We start from the raw sequence: 25,189 nt of genomic DNA, 5'->3' as shown, positions 1-25,189 counted from the left end.
AAGAGCCAAAGTTGCCTACCCCTGGCCTAAACAATCCCCCATAATCTAAACTCGCCTTGCAAGGGTGGCACGCTGCACTAATAAGGGAACCCTTCCTGACCGAATGGTCGTCATTCTCCCTTTGCTGCAAGTCCTTCAATTCCCTTGTCTTCCATCCTGGACTGAGGGCAAAGTTTCTCTTTGTTGCCGGGAGAGCGAAGAACACAACCATGGCCGACTCGGCACCCATTCAACAATCTTTCTCGGAGACGTCTACCCGCGGGCGAAAGGCGACAGCAGAGCCCGGACCTCAGCCGTCTGGCCGATCTGCAGAGCCCTCTCCAGCTCCTCCATGCAGCCTGAGCAAAAAAAAGCTCAGTGCTGGCAGAGAGGTTCCTTCTCGTCGTCTCCCCACCTCCCCCCCCCCATCCCGGGTCAGCAAGGTTTCGAGGCAACCGCAACCACCTTTTCTCCCTTGCAGGATACTTGGTGTAATCTGTGAGTCACAATCCTCCTCCTCGCCGTGACGTCCAGCCCGGTGGGTTTGAGGTTCAGGGGAGGGGGAGACAAAGCTGCCCATCGGAGGACTTGTCGGGGAGGGGAGGGCTTGGGGGTGGGGTGGGGGCAATCAGTGTTGATGACACTATGAGGTAGGAGGTTGCTGAAGCAGGATCGTTTTAAACGAGGGGCTTGGGCAGTCTCTGAAGCTCTCTTTTTTTTTGCCCCCCCCTTACTTTGCTTTTGGGGGTAGATAAGGCGCCTGGTATAGTTGTTTTCGTTTAGATGTCCCGCGGTATTTTCTTCTCTTCCCCAACCCTCTGTGTAAAGTAGTAGTAGATTCAGCAGTATGGTTGGGACAACAGCCCAGTCTCGGGCCGTGCACGCCTTAACAGATTCTACTCCTGCCCGGACAATTTGGGTCTACCGTAACGGGGATCCGTTCTACTTGGGGAGGAAATTTATAATCAACCCTCGATACGTGCCCACCTTTGAAGCCTTCATGATCCAGCTGAATGAAGGTGTGCCCACACCCTTTGGGGTGCGGAAGCTCTACACCCCCAGTCAAGGGCATATGATTACAGACCTACCGGAATTGCAGCAGGGAGGCAGATATGTGGTGGCTGGCAGGGAGAAGTTTAGGAAGCTAAAGTAAGTATGAAGAGCCGGACCCGTTGCAGTCTTTTTTTTTGGATCTTAACAAGTTTTGCTCAGGTTATCCCAAGGTGCAGGCTTTTCTTTTTCTCTCCTTCCTCTTCAGTTTTTGCTAGATAACAATCCAGGTAGTTCAAATTTCAAAAGAAAATCTAATTTTAAACCTTTATCCAGTACTGCCAAAGGGGAAAAAAAAGAGATGCTGGTAGCAGAGTTTAGCATAAACCTGAAAATATTAATGGAAAATTCAAAAGTCCTTCTTGCAAAGATTTTTCCCCCCCTGCATCTTTGTGCAGCTAGGTGAATGCATTTGCCTTTGCAGTATTCATAATCTGCATTAGAAACTGATATAAATCAGTGGATTTATAGTTTGCCTGATACATACTAGGGATTAAATGCAGCAAATAATGGTTTTAAAAATCCCACAAAATAGAAAATGTCTCAAATTGTTAGATAATCTAGAATTATTATGTAAGAAATATTAACTTCTTTATATTTTGCTTTTTGCACTGTGTTTTGATAGGCAGTCCATCTTTGGAAGTATATAATTATCCTGCACCAAGACAACCCAATTTGCTAATTATTCCTTTCTCTGCCTTGGATTTATCTTAATTATTTAAGGCTCAAGTGTAATATGAAATTCAGTCTGCTCTCTTTCCCTTGCCAAAGAGCACCAAGGACCCCTCAATTTTATCTTTGGCCAGAGTTTTTGCCATTGATTGTTGTGTGATCCCAAGCTATGGAGAAAAATGGGTAATTTGCTAACCAAGCGATGTGTTTTGTGAATATAGCTAATGAGTAGAGAGCTTTTATATGCTTTTTTTCTGGAGCAAGGAAGTTAAGAACAGAGGTACTACTACAGTATAGTCCAGGGGTGTCAAACTCAATTTCATTGAGGGCCACATCAGCATTGCAGTTGCCCTTGGTGGGCCGGGTGGGTGTGGCCTACTGGGTGGGCGTTGCCAGCTCTACATCATTCGCATCAAGGGTGCCAATGGGGACCTGGGCAGGAGTGGGACAGATCTGAGGGTCTCTGGCAGAAGAAGATGGGACCGGGGCAAGTGCCAAGGCATAGTCCACTGGAGGAGCCTCACTGTTCCTCTCAGGCCTTGGGGGGGGGGTTGGATGGTGGCGCGGAGGTCAAATGCCCAGCCCAGCCAACAAGCACCCACGGCACTAAGCCCAGCCCCACTTCCCCAAGGTGGCGCCCAGCTGCACTTACCTCCTCCTCAAGGCTGCTGCTGCTGTGCTTGCTCTCCTTAACCAGGTTGCTCATGATGGGTACAAGGGCAAAGTCAAGAGGGAGGCCCACTCCCTCTCCATGTGAGGAGACCTGGCTTTGTATCCAAAGCTTCCTTAGCAATAGGATGGGAGACCCCCCAGGATAGGCCAGGAGGAGGGGGCAAAGGGGATGGTGAAAGGGCAGCAGGGCAGGACTAAGGCAGGACTTCCCTCAGACCCTCCCTCTCCTTCCTTCCTTCCTTTCTTCCAAGAACAGAGTGGTAGGAAAATATTTGAGATGAGGGAGGGAGAAAAACAGGCAAGAAACGCAGCTGGGGAAGTGTCATCCTTCGTGAGGAATGAAGAAATGCACCATCGCCTGGAAGTGGCCAGCACATGGCCCTTGCCTACTTCACATATCCGGCTTGGTGGGCGCTGGGAGAGGGGATGCAATGAGCAGCATGAGAGTTGATGTTACCTGCCCAATGCTGCCCAGCCCCCAGTCTGCCCGGTTTTGGCAGGCAGTGGGGCACTTTCCTGACAGTACCGAGAGGCTGAGCCGGATGGCACGAATCTGAAGAGAAGCGCAACGCTGCCCAGGCCCTAGCCTGCCCAAAGTAGGCAGGGTCATATGCTGGCCACTTCCAGGCGATTGTGCATTTCTTAATTTCTCACAAAGGGTGATACCTCCCCAGCGTGCGCCCAGGGGACAGTGCCGACGCGGCATGGGCCGGTCCCTCACTGTTTCCAGACGGCCTTGTGGAGCTAAGACTGAATGTATTTCAGCATAGATGACCACCACGAAATTGTACATTGGCTCCCAGCTAGCCTGGGCCAGTGCCAAGGCAGTGGGGGCCGTTCTGTCATTGTTTCCAGGATGGCTTCGCGGGCCACATGAAACCACTTTGCGGGCCGGATCTGGCCCCCGGGCCTTGTGTTTGACATGTCTAGTATAGGCCAATAAGTGGATCTCTACCTTGGGTCACATACTTTCTGTTTATTCTTAAAACAGTAGAGAGTGATTAAAAAGTCTGATTTGGCTTAAATAATAGCTAATTTTAGGGGAAGTTGTAGTGATTGGATTGTCTGTAAAATAGTGTCCAGCTGGTAAAATCATTTGCTTACCAGGAATCCATCAATTTAACAATTGCCTACATTGTATTGAAAGAACATAAGATTCATTTTTATGATAATATTTCATTGTTCACTGAGTTAAAATATATTAGTATTAAAAAACTGGAAATGACTTCCAATATATTCTACACAGTATTCTAAACTTGTTCTCAAAAGTCTTTTGTCTATATGCAAAATTATTCATAATTAAGACTCATTAGAATCATTGAAACTCACACATTATTGACTGTTCAAAGTTACAACAGCACTGAAGAGTGACGTATGACTGTTTTTCCCAGTCACAACCTTTTCAGTATCCCCATGATCATGTGATCAAAATTCAGACCCTTGGCAACTGGTTCATATTTATGACCGTTGCAGTGAATTTTTGATTTTAAAAAAAATTGTAAGATTTTGGCATTAGCATTTTAAAGCTTAATTAACAAAAAACAAGGTCTTGGTAAAAATATGACTACACAAGATCAAGACGTTCTGATAAAAAATATCTGGTTTTAAAATTGAGAAAATGATTAGATATTGTCTTGACTAATATGAATTGTATGTTGTCAAAATTAACTATGTCAAAGTATGGAATAAAGTTAAAAAGGATATGTTGAGATACAAAAAAATTGCAGTTGGGAACTTTGATTAAGATAAATATTTTACCTAGGATGTTATTTTTCTTCCAGAAAAACATTGATTGATGTAGCATTTAAGCAGTGGCAAAAAGATATTTCCAAATTTGTTTGGCAAGGCAAGAAAACAAGAATTAAATACCAAATGCTGCAAGATACTAAGGAAAGAAGAGGGTTAGGACTATCAAATTTGAAACTGTATTTTGCAGCTTTTTTTTTAAAGTATGGATGAAAGTGTGGGTATCTCTAGGAAATAGGCCGTTATTGGAATTGGAAGGACATAATTTAAGATTTGGCTGATACAGCTATTTATGGTACAATAAAGTTAAGGTGAATATAGATTTAAAAAATCATTTTATTAGATATGCCATATTGAGAATTTGGAATAGATATAAAGCAAAATTGTCCCCTAAAATCCATTGTCACTCCAAGGAGATTTTTTGAGAAGGGAAATGATATTTAAACAAAAATGGTTAACTTATGCTGATCTGCTGAGTTGGAAGGTTTTATATGCCATTGGTTTCCCTATGCTCAGTTAATGAGAAGATTTAAGCTTGTTAAGAATTAGGAATTTGAATATGGTAAGACTAAATTTGATGTGTAGTTGTGTACAAAAGATCATATTATTTCTGTATCCACTTTTATTGAAAAGGAAATAGAACAAATTAAAATCTGTATGATAAAATGGGGATTTTTGTATATAATATACATTTGAATAAATGGGAGAATATGTGGAAGAGGGGGGTGAATTTAAGATTATAATTCAGTGTAAAAAAAGAGAATTTTTTTATAAAATATGTATTACTGGTATATGACACCAGATAGGCTGTCAAAAATATATAGGGGATTTTCAAATAAAATGTAATCAAACTGAGGGTACATTTTTTATCTTTGGTGGACATGTAAGAAAGCTAGGAAATATTGGGATCAAGCATATATTCTAATGCAGAAGATTTTAAAAGTTAATGTACAATTGAAACCAGAGACTTTTCTTTTGGATTCAATTGACATGCAAATAAAAATTGTCTTATGGAACTTTGTTTTTATATATGATAACAGCATTGACACTTTTGTATGCACAAAGGTGGAAAGAGTTAAAATACCTATAATGGAAGAATGGATGGTGAAGCTGATGGAATTGATGGAGATGGTGAAATTGACAGCTTTTGACTAAAGAAAACACTGACTTAATTCTACTTGGAAACCACTTTTGGGATTTTTGTGAGAAATTGAAAGAAATGAAATGTTAATTTTGGGTTCTGATTAGAGTTATACAGTATGATACGAATAAGATGGATGGAAGGAAGGAAGGAAGGAAGGAAGGAAGGAAGGAAGGAAGGAAGGAAGGAAGGAAGGAAGGAAAAAGTGATTAATCTCCATTGCTTTATATACTGTTATTTAGCTCTAGGCAGAGCCACAAAAATATATGGTGGCTCAATTCCCATGGCATGTTTAACTTGAAAAGGGAGTTGAAGGTTTTGTGTGTCCTGAGAATAACAAAGGGTCTCTTGGCAAGTGTCCTTAAGGAAGTTGGATTTAATAAAAAAATTGGCTCAGTTGTACAAAAAGTAATTTCCCATAGTCATCTAAATCCCATCAAGTCATACAAACTATTTATCTGAGAGTTTATTTCTGAGCTTCTGTTGGGACTTCAATTCTTGAGTTGTTTGTCTCTCTGTGTACCTTCTATCTCCTCCACAGAGGGTCACCAAAAGTAAAAAAGCTTTGTTAGAAATGTATACAAAGAATGATTAATAATAAAAACTGATCCTGTAAAATAGACTTAAATGGGAGTTTATCATCTGTTTAGCCTTTAGGTCAAATTCATTTCGCATGCTTATATTGTTCATCCTTTTGGGGATAAATGATATTGAAATTCTGTGGCTTATAAATTTCTCAATTGTATGTAAAGATATGAGCAGTCAAATTATTTTTCTTGAACTAACATTTGTAAATAATGACATTTGAAGTAAGCCAACACTTCAGTCCAAATTGTTTATTAATGTGGTATTGTTACTTTAGCTTTGTTGTTGTTGTTGTTGCAGTGGTATTTTCTATGAAATATCTATGGTGAGAACCCTAGTAGTATGGTGCGTGGATTTTAGTGGACTAGTAAATAGCAAAATCTGTGCATACTGTAGTGAGTCAGTTATTAGAAACTGATATAGATTTAGGGTTAGGATTAGATAATTATATATCTATATCTATATCTATATATCTATATCTATATCTATATCTATATATCTATATCTATATCTATATCTATCTATCTATCTATCTATCTATCTATCTATCTATCTATCTATCTGGGACGCGGTGGCTCAGTGGGTTAGGACGCTGAGCTTGTCGATCAGAAGGTTGGCAGTTTGGCAGGTCGAATTCCGAGTGCCGCGTAACAGAGTGAGCGCCTGTTACTTGTCCCAGCTTCTGCCAACCTAGCAGTTTGAAAGCATGTAAAAATGCAAGTAGAAAAATAGGTACCACTACGGTGGGAAGGTAACAGCGTTCCGTGCGCCTTTGGCATCTAGTCATGCCGGCCACATGACCACGGAGACGTCCTTGGACAATCGCTGGCTCTTCGGCTTTGAAACGGAGATGAGCACCGGCCCCTAGAGTCGGAAACGACTAGCACGCATGTGCGGGGGAACCTTTACCTTTTTAATATATAAAGATTTATAATCTGAGTGAGACCTATGTATTTCCCTATTATTCCTGTTCTTCTAGTGTTCCTTACTACATACATTTTTTCTCTAGTAGTGGCATAACTTAGTTCTGGCATTTGATTGAGGAGAATCTGAGTAGATTGAGCTTCTGCATAAGGCAAGATTACTCTATTGGACCAGATTTCTCTTTTGGATCTTATTTACAAGTTGATTGACAAATTAATGAGAATGTGATGTATTATACTTTTCCGCAGTTACTCTGATATAGGGACAAAGAAACCTGAAAGAAAGAAGAGGGATGAGGTGGTGAGTATCTCATCAGTGCCATGTTCAATAATTTTCTGAAGGAAACAGTGACTTCATTTTATCAATTTTATCATGTACCAACTTAATTTAATTCACTATGTTATGGTTTAGTAAAATATAGATATCCTGAATTTATTTTACTACTTTATATGTCATAGAGAGTTCACATATTTAGCCCACCTTTGATTACAATGCAGCACAGTAAAAATAAATTCTATAATTGGTTGATAAACCATAAATATGAATGAATACACATACAATAAGTTGCAGTCTTTGGAAGAAGAAAACAATTTGATCCTTGAACTACAGAGCCCATGTACGTATATAATCTAGTGATTTGTATAATTATGAAAATACCTTCATGCTTCACAGGAATTGCAGGCCTATTAATAGTTTAAAACTATGCTATGTAATGGAAAAACACTCCTCCTCCTCCTTCAGCATCTCTGAGGGCCAAAGAAAGAACATGACAGTGACATCTCTAGAGGTGCCCATTAAGCTGTAATGTGACACAACCTGTTGTAAGATCCTAAACATTGTATTTTATTCAACAACCCAAGGATATTCAATCTGTGGCTTGGTATAATATACGACACCAATCATAGAATTGTGGAATTGGAAATATCATATCAGCACCTTACATGAAGCTGGAGAATCTACAAAACTTACTCAGAAACTTCCAGTGGAGCAAACGTTGCAATGGATTCAACATTCCCTGCACAGCACAATTCAAAATATTTCTAACCTTTTAAAATAAAAACACTAGGGAAAAACATGTCCCTTGCTTGCTCCCTTGTTTTTCACCACAGAAGTAGATAAGATGAGGTTCATGCTGACTGTTACCTATGATATGTACAGAAAAATGGCCAAAGGAAAGATTTTACGCCTATACAGACAGCCACGAAACCAAGAAAGAACAGCATAGAAAAAGAACAATAGTAAATGAGGTTCATTTTGACACAGCTTGCAAACAGAAGTTACAAAAATGCACTTCTCCCCCAACTTGATTTCCCCCCCCCCTTTTCCTACACATAGTCTACACGTAATGAATGTTCCTGCATTCAGCAACTACCAGCATCTGGAATTGTTTCTGAATGCAAATAACAGTATCTATCTGATTGAATCAGTGACTGGAGCTCAGCAAAGACGTGCGTAGCAGCATTTATCACTGAGCATCCTCCCTACAAGAAATTGCTCTTTTTTTCTTAGCCGCGTTCCCCCTCCACCCCAATTCTGTCTTCATCTAATCACTGCTGCCAGTAATAGCAAGAATGGAACCCTGGTTTCCAATGGAAAAGAGTGTTTTAAAAATTGAAGGTAATTGCAATTTATAAAACAACAAGACAGGGACCTTTAATGTGTAAGAATTATGAGAGTCATTCAGTCTGGATAATCAAAATAAATTCTTGGATAAGATTTCTTGAATTCTAAGGGAATGTTTTTTTGCAATACGTTCTGGTCAGAATTTGAATAATTAGTTTTAAATAATCAAATCTGACCCTGTCTGCAGATGTGTGGGAAAAACATGAGCTGGCTTTTAAGATTTTGGAGTCTTTCTGTCTCTTGCAGATTCGACCAGTAGTCCATAGTAATATAAAAGTTCCTTCCAAATGGCAATCAATTTGTAATAAACCAAGAAATATTAAGTGAGTATTTACTTTTAAATTTGTTAAGACTGTAAGTTTGTAAGAGTTCTTACGCTGCCATTTACGTCCAACTGAAAAAGCATATATGAAGATGGCTTGAGAGTTGGGCTAGAATTCAAGTCCCTGTTCAATATAGAATAATAAGATGAATAAAAATGCCAAATTCATTATAAGTATCTGGATGACTATATGACCAACCATAATAACTTTTTAAACTTTTGGGCTACCGGACTCTAAAATGACTCTGGGTAGTTCACAACAATCAAAGAAGTAAGTTTGGGCCTAATTGTGCTTCTTTCTTACTTGCCTCACAGGGCTTTTCTGGGCATAGGGGAAGACAATTTTGCATGCTGCTCTGGACCCTTTGGAGCAGGTGTGGGATCAAACAAACAAACAAAAAAAATCATAAGTCAGTTTTCTCCAATCTGGTATCTTCCAGGCATATTTGTTTATTTGATGGGCAAAAGGCTTGCAAGCAAATAAAAGAGGTCAGTTTGGTTTATGCAGGACCAAGCAGATAGTAATTTTTCTTGTTTTTTGTTGCAACAAGATCTTGACTCCAACTGGACCACTATAGCAGACAACAAATTCTTTTTTATATAGAAGATCCTGAGAAACTCATGTTTTCAGTATTGACATTTGAGTAATTTATCCATCTCACTTTCCTGGAATTACAAGAATGATGCTACGTTGATAAAGTTAGCACTAATATCAATCTTACTTTTTCAGACTTCTGAGATATATAAAAAAGAAAAGGAAGGGACGATGTTTTACAATGTTTAGAAATGGGCTTGACTATGCCTTTATTATGATTGGAGATGGAACTTTCCTTAAATGTATTATACTGTATAAGTGCCACTAAAATTTATTTCAACAAAGGAACTTTAATATGTGTAGAATGAGAGTTCCACTAGATGGCCCCAAGTATCTTATAAATGCAACTTCCATTGCTTTAGAATCCTGTTTTAAAGAATCAGTTGGACACAAATATTTGGCCTGAAACCAGATTTACATAATTGATTTAGATGGTTAGTGAACACATTGTAATTTTGGTATGTTGCTGTACTAAGAACGATATTGGAATGTTTTTCCTAGATAATATGCAACAGTTTTAATAATACTTAAAGCAACAGTCTACAATTGCTGCAAATAGTTTCAATGATATATCGTTATAGATAAAGAAGTAGGATGTGAAACTGAAATTAGATGAATTTTCCAGAGCTATATATACATTGGTATCACAGTATTCTTTAACCCTTGAGGTTAGATGTATTTAATATTTTTCATGTAATGGAACAGAAACACACTTAAGTAAAATGTTTAAGGGAGTTAACAGCAGTATTGAGAACAATCCTTTGCATACCAGTAGCAAAACTTGTTAGAAATTCCCTCTCCTTATACACATGTATGCTTGAAAAGAAAAAGTGGAGGAATGGAAGATCTATACTTATATATATTTATCTTCTCTCTCTTTCTCTCTCTCTCCCTCCTCTGTCTGTCTGTCTGTCTATCTATCTATATCTGATAAATTATCCAAATTCACTCGTTTTAAAGATTTTTGTATCTACATCTTAAACATAGTTGCTTAGAAGCATACTGTAAGTCCCATTGATTTCATTTTAACAATAACTGGATCAGTATACTATAGTCCCATAATAATTCTGTATATCATTACAGGTTGAGGAAGAAACATTTTCTAATACAGGCCTCAGTAGAAAAATCAATTGATTTTATTAGCTTTTTAAAAGGAGTGTACTTTATTTCCTCTGGGAATTGTTGAGGGCATCTTCAGTTGGCATAGAGAGAAAATAATTAAATTTTCAAAGGCCGAATCTTTCTTGAGTTCTTCAACCAGACACATTTATATTTTTGAAATATGAACATTAACAACCTAAAGAGTTTAGAATTTATTCAGTAAATTAAGATTTAAAATGTATTGCTGAATCTGGGTGGATCCTTAATGAAATATCAATGTGAATTGCTAATGTGTCTTATTAAAATTAGGTTCATATATGTTTGTTTTTGACAGTGTTTTCACAAATGGAGATATCTTGATACCACCCATGAAAATCCTTATACCTAGATTTACACTAAATAACTGGAATGGTGTCCTTGCACTTGTAAATGAAAAAGTAATTCCTCGCTGTGGGGGTATTCATAGGTAAGATCATTTTATAGTAACCTTCTATAAGAAGAATGAAGAAAGGCGATTAAGATAGGCAACTTTTAATAACTATAACAAAACAGATCACACAGATCCAACAAAACCACTTCCAAGAATGCAATTGCCCCCCCCCCCCCAAAATAAAAAAATAAAAATATGGAGCCGCTTGAATACAATCAGGACAGACTATGCCAGAACTAAGGCAAAACTTTAAGTGGGGAATGGCCGAGAAGCCACAATGTGACTGCTGCACCGGAACAAACTATAACACATATAGCTCAAAAATGCCTCCTCAGGAAATTTCAAAGCACCTGGGTTGATTTCGTTGCAATCACACCAGAAGCAGTTAGATGGTTAGTTTCCTTAGATATCAAATTATAACATCTATCCCATTGGAATTTTATGGGTCATAATTTTATTATGGTTTTATCTTAATTTAACATTTTATCTCCTATTTTGTATCTTTTATACGCATGTGTATGTGTATGCTGATGCTTTATTTAAAGTAAATGTGTATATCAGGGATTGCATGACCTCTGATGCCATATGCTAAATAATAATAAATAGTAACCTTCTTATAGGAGTGGACTTAATATATTACTTTTTCCCCTTCCTAAAACCACAGTTAAATTAGAACTTTAAGGCAACAGTAATAATCAAAATATTAGTTTAAAGAAATTAAAGACAGTGCTGTCAGTCTGTTATTCATTAAAGTGATCTGCTTTTTTGCAGGCTTCCATATGAGCTTAAAAAGAAAGATAAAGTTGCATGATTAATGAAACTCTTAAAACAGAATTATCTTTTTCTCAGGCTTGCACACAATCTGTGCTTGTGCTTATACAAGTTCTGAAGTAGTTTTGAATTTTTTGAAGCCCTATTCTTTACCACCAAAGGCACTAATACTTCAGAAGAACCTTGCTGCTGAATCAAATGTATAAAAGTGCTTTGCAGAGTGGCTAAATACTAAACACCCTATTGTGGTGGCTGACTTCCCTAGTAAAAATTCCACATTTCTTAAATTTTCATTTTTGGCCAGATTACTGTTTTCCAGAGAGCCAAATAACTGACATCCACTGCTGGGAATCCCCTCTCTCCTAAACTATACTTTAATTTAGGACTTACAAAATAAACATGCTTTATAGTGAAACTTCTATTGTTGAGTTAAAACTTCAAACTGTGGTTATTGTTGACAAAGGAAGAAAGGAAAAGTAAAGTTCTATATTTAGACAAGAAAAACCAAATGTACAGGTATAGGATAGGTGGTACCTGGTTCATTGGTAGTAATTGTGAGAAGGATCTCGGAGTCCTAGTGGACAATCACTTAAATATGAGCCAGCAGTGTGCTGCAGCTGCCAAAAAAGCCAATGCAGTCCTAGGCTACATTAACAGGGATAGAACCAAGATCATATGAAGTGTTAATACTACTCTACAATGCCTTGGTAAAACCATACATGGAATACTGCATCCAGTTTTGGTTGCCACGATGTGAAAAAGATGTTGGGACACTAGAGTGCAGAGAAAAGCAACAATGATGATTATGGGACCAGAGGCTAAAACATATAGTAAAGAATGGTTGCTGGAATTGGGTATGTCTACTTTAATGAAAGAAGAACTAGGTGTTCCAGTATCTCAGGGGTTGCCACAAAGAAGAGGGAGTCAAGCTATTCTCCAAAGCACTAGAGGGCAGGACAAGAAGCAATGGATAGAAACTAAGGAGAAAAGCAACCTAGAATTCAGGAGAAATTTCCTGACAGTTAGAACAATTGATCAATGGAACGACTTGTGGATGCTGTAACACTGGATTGGACAACCATTTGTCTGAAATGGTATAGGACAGGGGTAGGCAACCTTGGCTCTTTTATGACTTATGGACTTCAACTCGCAGAATTCCTGAGCCAGCATGGCTCAGCTTGGAAACCTCTCCCTTTCCCCTCAGCATGGCTGGCTCAGGAATTCTGGGAGTTGAAGTCCATGAGTCATAAAAGAGCCAAGGTTGCCTACCCCTGGTATAGGGTTTCCTGCCTGAGCAGGGGATTGGATAGAATAACTATTCTGTTATTCTGAGACCCTTTCAGATCTGTAAACCATAGTTTGGAAGAATCCATTGTTCAATTTGTTTTTGCTCTTGGAATATTTAAAACTCCTGTCAGTTTGCATGCAAATTGAAGGAACATGAGATTTCTACATGCATCCGGGGTGCATGATTTGTCTTACAACTTAAGTAACCACATTTCTTTGCAGCGTTGCCAGTGGATATAACTGTAGGCTTCAGGTAAGCTCTTTTGCTCTGTACTTGCCTGTAACTTGCAGTAAAGATCTAATCCTCATTTACATTGAAAGGTATTTTAATGTGTATTGCTTTTTTCTACCCAGCCTAATATTTGGAATTAAATGATTACTAATTTTCTCAATATTAGAACCAGAAAATTATCTCTCCATTGGTCATTGTTTCTGAATATTTTCATAGTCATTGTATCTTAATTCTCCTTTTATAGTAATTTCATTATTGTACTGTTGCTTGTACCAGTACTTTTCTCTGTTTTGGTTTTACATATTTGAATGTCTAAGATAGAATTCAAAATATAAAAATAAAGTTTAAGTAAAGTTTATAATGTCATTTAGGTATACCTATACCCATATTAATTTCCTCTCCTTTGTAGATTGTTTACTTTAAATGGTCAGCCTGTACATGGACCTGATAAATTAGAAGATAACCAATTTTATATTGCATGTGGCAAAGAAAGATTTCAGCATTTGCCATACTGGCAACATCCTAAGGTTCCAGAAAATATTCGTCGGTAAGTGTGGTCTTATCTAAACTGATCTTATGTCGCTAGTTGATGAAAACAAAGCTCTAGCTAAACCAAAAACCTTATTTTTTTCCTAGAGTTAAGATAAAGATAAATGATTATTTGGATTGCATGTATTTTGCAGGAGTTATTTGTTTTCTGAAATGAAAAATGTGAAGTTGATCTGCAGATTTAAATTCTCCTTTAACCCAAAGCTTTTTAAATACACTCATTTGTCTCTATTACTTCTAATTTGTTTAATATTAGTTTGCTAGAATAATAAAGTACCTATTTAATATATGAGAGCTTAATTGTTAATATGTCAATAATATTGAGTTAAGGCTTCTGGTTCGCGCGCACGGCGCTTCTGGACGCTTAGGAACAATTCGCTTCCTGCCGTCCGTTTCTTTCTTTTTTGGAGACCCTGAAAAGGGTAAAAAAATCACCCTGGAGGGGCGATTACTGAAAGGAGGACTTCCCTGCAATCGCGGAAGGGTGGCAGCCCTCCGCTTGAATCCGGGACAATCTCCTTCGGCCTGAAGAAAAAGAGACCGGCCATAAAGATGGCCGATCACTAAGCCGATCACTAAGCCGCTCCTTGCCGAAAGCTAAAAGCACTACCCAGCACTAAGAAGCAATCTGGAGGACCTGGGTGAGCCTTTACCTTTCCTATTCCCTTAACTATCTTCCTGTGGGACTTTACTGAAAATTTCTTTCCCTATCTTTTGAAAAAACAGCGAATATCTACTCTGGGAACAAATCTTAAAGCCTTAAAGCTTTAAAAGAAATTTAATTAATTCAGCAAAGAATCTAAGCAATTTCATCTGTATTTACTAAAAATCTCCTATTTTTTTCTGGGGATCCACTATTTTATTTTCTCTCTAAGCTGTGAATTAAGGAAAAAAATTGGACTAATGTTACAAAAGTTCTATATTAATTTGGGAAAAAAACAAAGAAAAGAAAGTTTTACATTGCATTTTGTATGTTATTGATGACATCTTGTGGCGAAACGTGGTACAGCAACTAAATTTCTTTTTTCTGTTGTGAGAGCTGACTGAATAACAGAGCTGTCCTTGACATTATTCTTAAAGATAAGTGTGGGAACACCTGGCACTGAAAACAACTCTTTTGGAGGTGGATAATCCTTGCTTCTTATTAAAATGGCCTCCATGGAAGACTTAGCTGCAAACAATAATGAAATGGATGAATATATCCCACCACTTGACTATAAACTGATACTGAACACGATTTTGGTAATGACAGAGCAAATTAAAGCCAAACTGCAAGAAAAATCTGACAACTCAAAGCCACCAAATCAAATTCTGACTTTAAATGAGGAAAAGATAACCCAAAACCAAATAGAAGAAGTGGAAACTAACACTAAAATAGGAGATTTCAAAGAACAACAAAAGCAACCTATAGAAAACCTTAAAATCCAAACTTTAATGGCAACTACAAAACTTACAACTTAAAAAGCAACAGCACCTGAAGAAAGCAATACTAAAAGTGAAGACACTAAAGGCTTTCAAATACGTTATATTGAGAATTCAAGTAATCAAATGACAGCCATAATACCAGCTACTACTTTCTATCTAACCAAGATAGAATTGGAAGAACAAAAAGACTTGACTGATCTAATGACAACTATATTACATCAATCATCAAAAACTGAACTATCAAAGCAAAACTACAATGGCTACAAAGGGGACATTTTCCTTGCAAAATTGACATTTGGATACCGGTACGTTCCCTGGATTCAAATAAGGGCTGTAGGAAGAAAGGAAGATACATTTGAGAATTTAAAGATGCCAAGAGGGAAGCCTGATTGGCACAAAAGGAAGCAAGAGTTAGATTTAAAAAACTGAACTTGTTTCTTTTTTGGGATTCCTAAAGATAAAAATACCTTTCAATGGATTAAGGGGAATCTCTAAAAAATATAACTGATTCTACATTTAGCTTTTAGATCTGTAAGGGAAAACAAAAGTAAGCTCTTAGAATATAATTTTGAACTATATTATAGAAATTGGAATGATATATCAAAAGATAGTATTTTAACAATTGATGTACGGTTAAGATGACTTATAGAATATATTAGTTGTTACTTTTGAACTATATTATAGAATCTAGAATTTTATATATAAAAGATAGTATTTTAATAATTGTTGAATGGTTAAGATAAAAATATACTTCTAATAATTGGTGATTTGTTAAGATGAAAACTAGACTTTAATGGTAAAACATAAGAATGTTTTGTAACGAACAATGTAAGTTTTGTAGACAAGAGAATTATTCTTTATTGAAATAGGGAATTGTGGGTTACCCAAAAATTAAGCTTTCTTTTGTATACTATAGGCTAATCTAGAATATTTTATTGCAATTAGATAAAATTTAAAAACAGGATATTGATATGTGTTAGTGAAAATATATTGAAAATTTTATTAATTGACTAGGTACAACTAGAAGTGTATTAACTTGACTATTTTGACTATGTGATAACTAAGGGAATCAGAGAAGGAATCCCTGTTGATGTAACCTGAACTATTTACAACTTGTTATTTGTTATTTTGACTACCCAACCACCATATTGCTTCACAAATACATGTATATGTAAATATTAAAAAATCAATAAAACTTGTATTAAAAAAATAATATTGTTAAAACATTCAAATATTTTTAAAACAATGGTATCTAGCTCTTGGTTGCTGTTCCTTTATTTTTTAATTATTGAAGGCATGCTTCTAATTAATATATTAGTCACTGATTTTATTATTTTGTTCCATATATTAGATATGTAAAATATTATAAATTAACTTCTAATTCCCCTGCCATTCCACAATGTACAGTATAAACCATTTTTAATGTTCATACATTCCACAATGCATAGATTTGGAGATGATTACTATAGGGAAATGAAAAAATACCACTCTATATCTATTGTATTCTAAATAATATATTTCTATTAAATAGGTAGCAGGGAGTCCATCTGTCATCTTTAAAATGTTCTTTGTCCTCCATGAAAAAACTAGACTGAACCTACTGGGTAACAATAGAGAGAGTACTCTAAATAGAATTGAGCAGCTTTTAAAGATGTGGAAATTCAAACTAAATAAGGCTTGTTTTAATATCATATTTTCTGTAATATTTCTTCTGGTGTCTCTTTTTTTTAACTCTTGTTTTTATCTCATGGGATTGAACCATCCCAGCTGCATTCTACCTTTCTATAATCAAGATCAAATCATTTTGATTTGATAAGCTGTAGTAAAGCAAAGAGGGACGCAGTTAGGATGCTGAGCTTGTCGATCAGAAGGTTGGCAATTTGGTGGGTCGAATCCCGAGTGCCGCGTAACAGAGTGAGCACCTGTTACTCGTCCCAGCTTCTGCCAACCTAGCAGTTCGAAAGCACGTAAAAATGCAAGTAGAAAAATAGGGACCGCTACGGTGGGAAGGTAACAGCGTTCCGTGCGCCTTTGGCATCTAGTCGTGCCGGCCACATGACCACGGAGACGTCCTCGAACAATCGCTGGCTCTTCGGCTTTGAAACGGAGATGAGCACCGGCCCCTAGAGTCGGAAACGACTAGCATGCATGTGCGGGGGAACCTTTACCTTTTACCTTAGTAAAGCAAATGTGTTCAGATCTAGTGAGAAAAAAACCACACTTTATAATCCACTAAAAATTAGCCAGAGATTCACAGGTAATTATTTGCAGTGCATTCAGTTCAGTTCATTGCTGGAGATTCAGTTTCAAAAACGTCTATTCTTTATCATGGTCTTTATGATTCACAGAGCTGCATTAGGAATCCTCCAGACCTTGGTGATGGCATGTTCATCCTTGAGCATTTTCTTTTGTTAACAGTTATTATATAGTACATTGTCTTACAGAACCCTGTTTTGCTAAGTGGTAGCATTGCAAAAAAAGGGACGCGGTGGCTCAGTGGGTTAGGACGCTGAGCTTGTCGATCAGAAGGTCGGCAGTTTGGCGGGTCAAATCCTGAGTGCCGCGTAACAGAGGGAGCGCCTGTTACTCGTCCCAGCTTCTGCCAACCTAGCAGTTCGAAAGCACGTAAAAATGCAAGTAGAAAAATAGGGACCATTACGGTGGGAATGTAACAGCGTTCTGTGCGCCTTTGGTGTCTAGTCATGCCGGCCACATGACCACAGAGACGTCCTTGGACAAGCACTGGCTCTTCGGCTTTGAAACGGAGATGAGCACCGGCCCCTAGAGTCGGAAACGACTAGCATGCATGTGCGGGGGAACCTTTACCTTTTACCTTAGTAAAGCAAATGTGTTCAGATCTAGTGAGAAAAAAAACCACACTTTATAATCCACTAAAAATTAGCCAGAGATTCACAGGTAATTATTTGCAGTGCATTCAGTTCAGTTCATTGCTGGAGATTCAGTTTCAAAAACGTCTATTCTTTATCATGGTCTTTATGATTCACAGAGCTGCATTAGGAATCCTCCAGACCTTGGTGATGGCATGTTCATCCTTGAGCATTTTCTTTTGTTAACAGTTATTATATAGTACATTGTCTTACAGAACCCTGTTTTGCTAAGTGGTAGCATTGCAAAAAAAGGGACGCGGTGGCTCAGTGGGTTAGGACGCTGAGCTTGTCGATCAGAAGGTCGGCAGTTTGGCGGGTCAAATCCTGAGTGCCGCGTAACAGAGGGAGCGCCTGTTACTCGTCCCAGCTTCTGCCAACCTAGCAGTTCGAAAGCACGTAAAAATGCAAGTAGAAAAATAGGGACCATTACGGTGGGAATGTAACAGCGTTCTGTGCGCCTTTGGTGTCTAGTCATGCCGGCCACATGACCACAGAGACGTCCTTGGACAAGCACTGGCTCTTCGGCTTTGAAACGGAGATGAGCACCGGCCCCTAGAGTTGGAAACGACTAGCACGCATGTGCGGGGGAAACTTTACCTTTACTTTACCTTTAGCATTGCAAAAGTAAACTTAGGATAAACACAAACTGGGTTTCTTTGTCTCAGTGAAGATCATGCAGTACATTCATGTAATTATTCTTCACACTTGTTCTTCCCACTTTTGTGGGGAGTAAGTCAAAAAGCAATAGACTTGAAAACCACTGTAGCACTCTGATTTAACCACCAATGAATTCCCCCCCCCTTCAGTACAGAATCTTTGATGTTTGCAGAAAACTAAAAACCACCCAAATTGTTCCCTATTATCCCTACATACCATATTTAGTATGCCCCCATCTATTAAGCTTTGAAATTCAAGTAATAAGAAGCAGAAGAGATTACATAACAGGCAACATTTTTTTAAAAAAAAAACCAGTGCAGCAAAGTTGATTCATTTTGGAGGGGAAAAAATTCATAGATTTGTCATTTGCAACTTTGCTGCAGTTGGTAAAATGTACCTGCAATAGGAAACCACCGTAAAATATGGAGTTGAATAAGGTGATCCGTATGAAGTAAAAGCCCATGAAAATGTAAATGGATTGTTTTTATGATGCTACCAGATTCTTTGTTGTTTAGATACTACTTGATGTCATCCTAAAATTTCCTTTCTTCAGATGAAGACTATTTGCCCACTAAAAATAATACAGGATTAAAAAGTATGCAAGCATGTTTCCTTCTAGAATCTAGATCCTTAACATCACTATACAGATAATACTAGGAAATAGTGGAAATTGTTTAAGAAAATAGCAGTTTATATAAGTGACTATTTGAATATCAAGTGACATTTGTAACTTGAGGAAAGAATGTGGCAAGTGGATATTTCTTTATAAGCTGGTGATAATACAAATATTTTCATGCTTCTCAGTATCATCATATCATATTTTTCCAAGAAGAATGAAGTTGATAAAAATAGCCAAACAAATACAAATTTTAAATGTCAGTTTATAGCCTCGAAATGTGTGCACATTAATCAATTGAAACCAAGAGGGGTGGAGATAAGGCTGTAGTTATTTAATGACGTAGTTAGAAATCTGTTAGGAAGACTAAATTACAAGTACTGTATATCCAACCTAAAATATTTTAATTGGTTTGGCTCAGTATTTTTCAGGTATAGACTAGGATTCCTAGGCATGCACAAAAATAAAATATCAATAAGATGAACTAATTCTACAAGATAATTTATGCATTCTCAGTGAAAATTTTATGGAGCTGAAATACTTAGCTGTAAGTAAAGATGAGATTAGCAAATGATAATTTTACTTCACAGCATGCCAGTTTGTGTATTTATTAAAAGAAACTAAAAAAAATCAGGTGAGATAACAAAGGGGTAACAAAGGAAGTGTCTAGGGAAAATGGTGCCTCTGGCCATATGAAGAGAACTTCCAGAAATAAAATTATGGATGAACTGTAATAATAGTAACTAGGGTGTGTTAAACTTAGTAATTCAGCAATGAACTGCTTCAGAACATTCCAGAATGTTCCCTTCCCTTCCAGACATTGCCAGTCTTCTCTAAGACATGATGTTTTGTGGGCAACTTGACAATTTCTTGAAGTAATTGCCAAATTGCAATCTGGAGCTGGTTTGCAAGGTCCTGGGAGTGGTCTGGCTCTGAAACAGGCCTGTTTCATTCAGAACTTTATGGGATCTGAAATGTTCTATTCCAGTGATGGTGAACCTTTTAGAGACTGAGTGCCCAAACTGCAACCCCAAACCCACTTATTTATCGCAAAGTACCAGGCCGCATCAGCATTGTGGTGTCCTCGGGGGGGCAGCGGGGTGGGTGTGGCCCACTGGGTGGGCATGGATGTGATGGTCATGCAGACTGGGTGGGCATGGCCAGGGTGGGCATGGCCATGATGTTGCTCATGGGAGGGGTGCCTGTGTGGGCTGGACAGGGTTGGGGGAGATCCAGGGGGTCTCTGGCAGGTGGGGCAGTGGGCAGGAGGCAGGGTCCAGGGTGGGGGTGCCATTGCCATGGGGCAAGGCAGGGGCCGGGTTGGCTGCTGCCTGACACCATCGCCCCTCCGCACACAGAGGCCAGCGAGTGCATGGGGGTTGACGTCTAGTACTGAAATGTTTATGGTGCAGCTCCAGAGTTCTGCCAAAATATGTCAGCATATTGAAAGTTTGAGTGTAACCTACTGATAAATGTCTAGGGCATGGGTGTCAAACTCGCGACGTCACGTGATGTGTTGTGACGTATCGTGACTTTTTTCCCATTGCCGGCAATGGGGTGGGCGCGGTTTTGGCGTGACGCATCCGGCCCACGGGCCAGCAGTTTAACACCCCTGGTCTAGGGAATATGATCAATAATTATATTAATTAAATTTAATTAAACTAAATTTGAACAAATTTAGTTTTTATCCTGAGTTTATTTTTTTTGTCCTTATCCCAGGCTCATAAAAGATTGCATACTACTGCAAATTCTTAAATCCTCTGAAAGGTTTTCTATTCTCTCACCTTTCTACTTCTTCAAAAAATGTTCTCACATGAACTACTGAGATTATAGTACTGTACTCTGTGACCAACTAATCTGAAAGTTACTTATGAATCTGAATGGTAGTTCTGACTCCATTAAATAAAGATAATTACAGTAATAATATTTACAGTTACATTTATAAATAATTGTTTAGGTAAATTGTCCTTTGCATTTTAGGAATTTTTTGAATTCACCAGAGCCTCCAGAAAAGCCCCATTTGAAACAGGTAAGAGTTTGTTTTAAAATACTATGAAATATGCAGTGCATATATAACATTAACTCTGAATACTGCTTGAGCTCTAAGTCTAATGGAGCTAAATTTATATGGGGAACTTCTCAGTCTAAATGATTTTTAGTTAGTACTCTACTATTTTTGCATATAATGTATTGCAAAATAGAATACCATCACAGCACAAATGTTATTCTTCCCTTAAGGCAGTGCAAAAAGCAAAATCTTGGTATATCCCCAAAATACAATAGTCAAATATATCAACTCACTGGCAGCCAATTTGTTATATAAGTGCAGCTTATACAAGGAAGAGTATCATTCCTGGAATTGGCTGCTTGTCCAAATCTAATGGCACTAATTCTTCAACATCATATGACCAATTGACTACCATGGATAGTAGGGTCTGGATACAGAGTTAAGGATTTACTCTGTGTCCCCTCTTAGTTTTACTTTGCTGATCTAACACCCTATCTTTCTTCCTTACCATACGTACAGAATACAGGGTGTTGGGCTCTCCTCCTCATTACTGCATTAAGCTAGGTGCTGGCAGAAGGCAGGATAGTAGGGGCTGCAGAGTGCTGGGAAACAGAACAGAACAGAATTACAGAGTTGGAAGGGAAACGGGACCTTGGGGGTCTTCTATCTAGTCCAACCCCTTGCTCAAGCAGGAAACCCTATACCAGGGGTGTCAAACTCAATTTCATTGAGGGCTGCATCAGCATTGCGGTTGCCCTCGGGGGGCGTGGCCAGGGTGGGCGTGGCCAGAGTGCATAAGGCCTACTAGGTGGGCATGGCCAGCTCTACATCGTTCGCATGAAGGGTGCCTATGGGGGCCTGGGCAGGAGTGGGACAGATCTGAGGGTCTCTGGCAGAAGGAGGGTCTCTGGGCCAGGACCAAGGCAGTGGGGGCCGTTCCCTCACTGTTTCCAGGATGGCTTTGTGGGCCACATGAAACCACTTCGCGGGCCGGATCCGGCCCCCAGGCCTTGTGTTTGACATGTCTGCCCTATACCATTTCAGACAAATGGTTGTTCGTTCTCTTCTTGAAAATTTCCAGTGTTGGAGCACCTGCAACTTCTGGAGCAAGTTGTTCCACTGATTAATTGTTCTCACTGTCAGGAAATTTCTCCTGAGTTCTAGGTTGGTTCTCTCCTTGATTAGTTTCCATCCGTTGCTTCTTGTTGTGCTTTCAGATGCTTTGAAGAATAGATTGACTCCCTCTTCTTTGTGGCAGCCTCTTAGACGGGGTTGGAAATCATGTGACTTCTGAGCTACACTAACAGCCCAAAGTTTGAGGACAGGGCATAAAAATAATTCAGTCCCTTGTACCTTTGAACAATTGCTGAAGAAAAGGTCATTAAAAATGGATACTTTCTAACAAAGGAAACTGCTGTGCCATATGTTCTGATTCTCCAGTCCATTTCTCTTCATTACCACTGGACTGTGAGCTGATGTACTATATGGTTTTACTTTACTTTTTACTCTTACTTTTTACTCATTTTATTTTTTTCATTTTACTTATTTTGCCTTCAGGTCAGTGTTGACTCTTGGCGATTGCCTTGACTCCCTGTGTTTTCTTGGCAAGGTTTTGGAAGTGGTTTGCCCTTTTCTCCTCTGTAGGGCAAGAGTGATTGGCCCAATGTCACCCAGTTGGCTTTGTACCCAAGGCAGGACCTCTGTGCCTAAGAGAGAACTAATGCTGGGTCTTCCCACTTGCAAATCAACACCATACCCTCTATACTAGGGGTCCCCTATCCCCGATCCGTGGACCAATACTAGGCCGCAGCATGCCAGCAACCGGTCCGCACAAACAAGCAAAGCCCCATCCATGGGATGTAGGCAGCACACAAAACCACGCATTCTCCGGTCTATGGAAAAACCTTTCTCCACGGAACCGGTCCCTGGTGCCCAAAAGGTTGGGGACCTCTGCTCTATACCACACTGGCACTCCAGTGCAGAGAGAGAAGGAGAGAAAGAATTCTGAACACCAAAGAAATAAATCCATCATTTTGGGATTTGTTGTATCTGTTGCAGCCTCCTATAGAAACACCTAAGCAAAGAGATCGTATTGTGACTCCCATAGAAGTATCAAGACAAGGAGGAGGAGATAGGATCTCTGTTTATTATGCCAAACCTGAGAAAGCAAGTCAAGAAAGACAGGCTCCTAGACCTGTGTCTCCCAATGATGGTAACATGACATAATGTAGCTGGTGCCTAAGATTTCAGAATGACATTGGGTCTTTTCCTACTTGCACATAATTGTGGCACATATTTGATTTGGCAATGTCATTTTTTGCTGTGTTCCAGGCTGTTTTGTTAATCATGCTTCTATGCCACAAATAAGACAGAGTGAAGTCATCTTTCACTATACTAGCATTAAAATCATGTTTTTCTCCTTACTCCACCTTGAAGATGTATAAAAACTATTGAGCTTTGTCATCTTTATTTTGGAGCAGTGTTTTGTCAACCACAGTAGCTTTAAGCTGTGTGGACTCAGCTCACAGAATCCCTTAACCAGCATGGTTGGCTGGGGAATTCTGGGTATTGGTCACGCTGCTATTTTGTGGCGTGCTGCAGAGCTCAGTACTCTCTCCTCTCCTTTGCAACATCTGTATGAAATCACTGGGCAAGATCATCACCACAGGTTGTGGTATCTACAATATGCTGATGACGCCCAACTCTATATCTCTATTCCTGGTGACCCAAGTGATGCTATAGTTGCCCTCTCACTGTGCCTGGAGCCTGTGGGTGCCTGGATGGGGGAAAACAGACTTCGACTGAACCTTGGCAAGACTGAATGGCTTTGGGTACCTGAAACTCCAGGATCTGGGACTTTGTCATCTTTGACTCTAGATGGGGTGGCACTGCCTCAGTCAGATCTGGTCTGCAACTTGGGATTCTCCTGGACTTGTGACTCCTGCTCAAGGAGTAGGTGGCTGTCACAGCAAGGAGAACTTTTGTACAACTTTGTGTTGTGCGCCAGTTGCGGCCTTTCCTGGATCAGGTTTCCCTGTGCTCAGTTGTTCAGTTCCTAGTCATCCCATGATTGGACTATTGTAATGTGCTCTACATGGGGCTACCCTTGAAGAGCATTTGAAGGCTACAACTGGTACAGAGTACAGTGGCACGGGCAGTTTTTGGGGCCCCAAGAATGGCTCCTATAACACCACTGCTCCACAAGTTGCATTGATTGCTGGTCTGCTTCTGAGTGTAATTCAAGGTGTTGGTGATTACCTTTAAAGCCCTTTATGGTATAGATCCAGATTGCTTGAGGGACCATCTCACCCCACTGCGATTGGCCCATCCCACTCTTGCTGGCAGAGGAGGCATGCTGCGGATTCCATCAGTCTGATTATTCCAGCTGGCAGGGTCCTGGAGGAGGGCGTTCTCTGCTGTTCCTTCTGCCCTCTGGAACATCTCCCGCCCCCGTGTGAGGTTGGCCCCAACCCTCCTATCCTTTTCATAAGGGCCTAAAGACCTGGCTCTGCCGGTTGGCCTGGGGGGAACAGCACAGTGAAGGTGTTGATCAAGTAACAACAGATTCCACCTCTCCCCATTCCACCTCGGCCCTCCCCATGTGTCCTTGATTTTAATCTTGGTTTTAATTTATTCTTGTTTAATGCAGATATATATTTTTTATGTCTGTAAGCCATCCAGAGTTACCTTATGGTAAGCTGGGTGGCCAATAAATTTTATAAATAAATAAATAAATAAAATATAAATAAACTGGAGTCCACACACCTTAACACTGCTGAGGTTGAGAAACACTGCTTTGGAGAAAAGTCAGATGTCAGCAATGATTAGGAACAGAGACAATAGATATAAGATAAGGACTGCCAGTGAAAACAGCAACTTTCACACGATATTCTTTCTGAAGGGATGGATGGACAGC

The 25,189-nt window shown here is 39.1% G+C and overlaps 1 protein-coding gene across 1 annotated transcript; it reads left to right on the top strand.

The window, feature by feature from the left end:
- Window positions 1–826: 826 nt before the first annotated feature.
- On the top strand, window positions 827–23,499 carry DCDC2C (doublecortin domain containing 2C; the record flags this gene model as incomplete). Its single annotated transcript, XM_081345457.1, has 7 exons — window positions 827–1,128; window positions 7,018–7,069; window positions 8,639–8,715; window positions 10,745–10,876; window positions 13,540–13,677; window positions 21,246–21,294; window positions 23,332–23,499. The coding sequence occupies 7 exons, from the start codon at window positions 827–829 to the stop codon at window positions 23,497–23,499; spliced, it is 918 nt and encodes a 305-aa protein (XP_081201583.1).
- Between the last annotated feature and the right edge of the window lie 1,690 nt (window positions 23,500–25,189).

Source organism: Vipera berus, assembly GCF_964194415.1.
Source record: "Vipera berus genome assembly, chromosome: 1".
Lineage (NCBI taxonomy): Eukaryota > Metazoa > Chordata > Lepidosauria > Squamata > Viperidae > Vipera > Vipera berus.
Note: the sequence above shows the minus strand (reverse complement) of the source record. Positions and strands in the feature narration are given on the sequence as shown.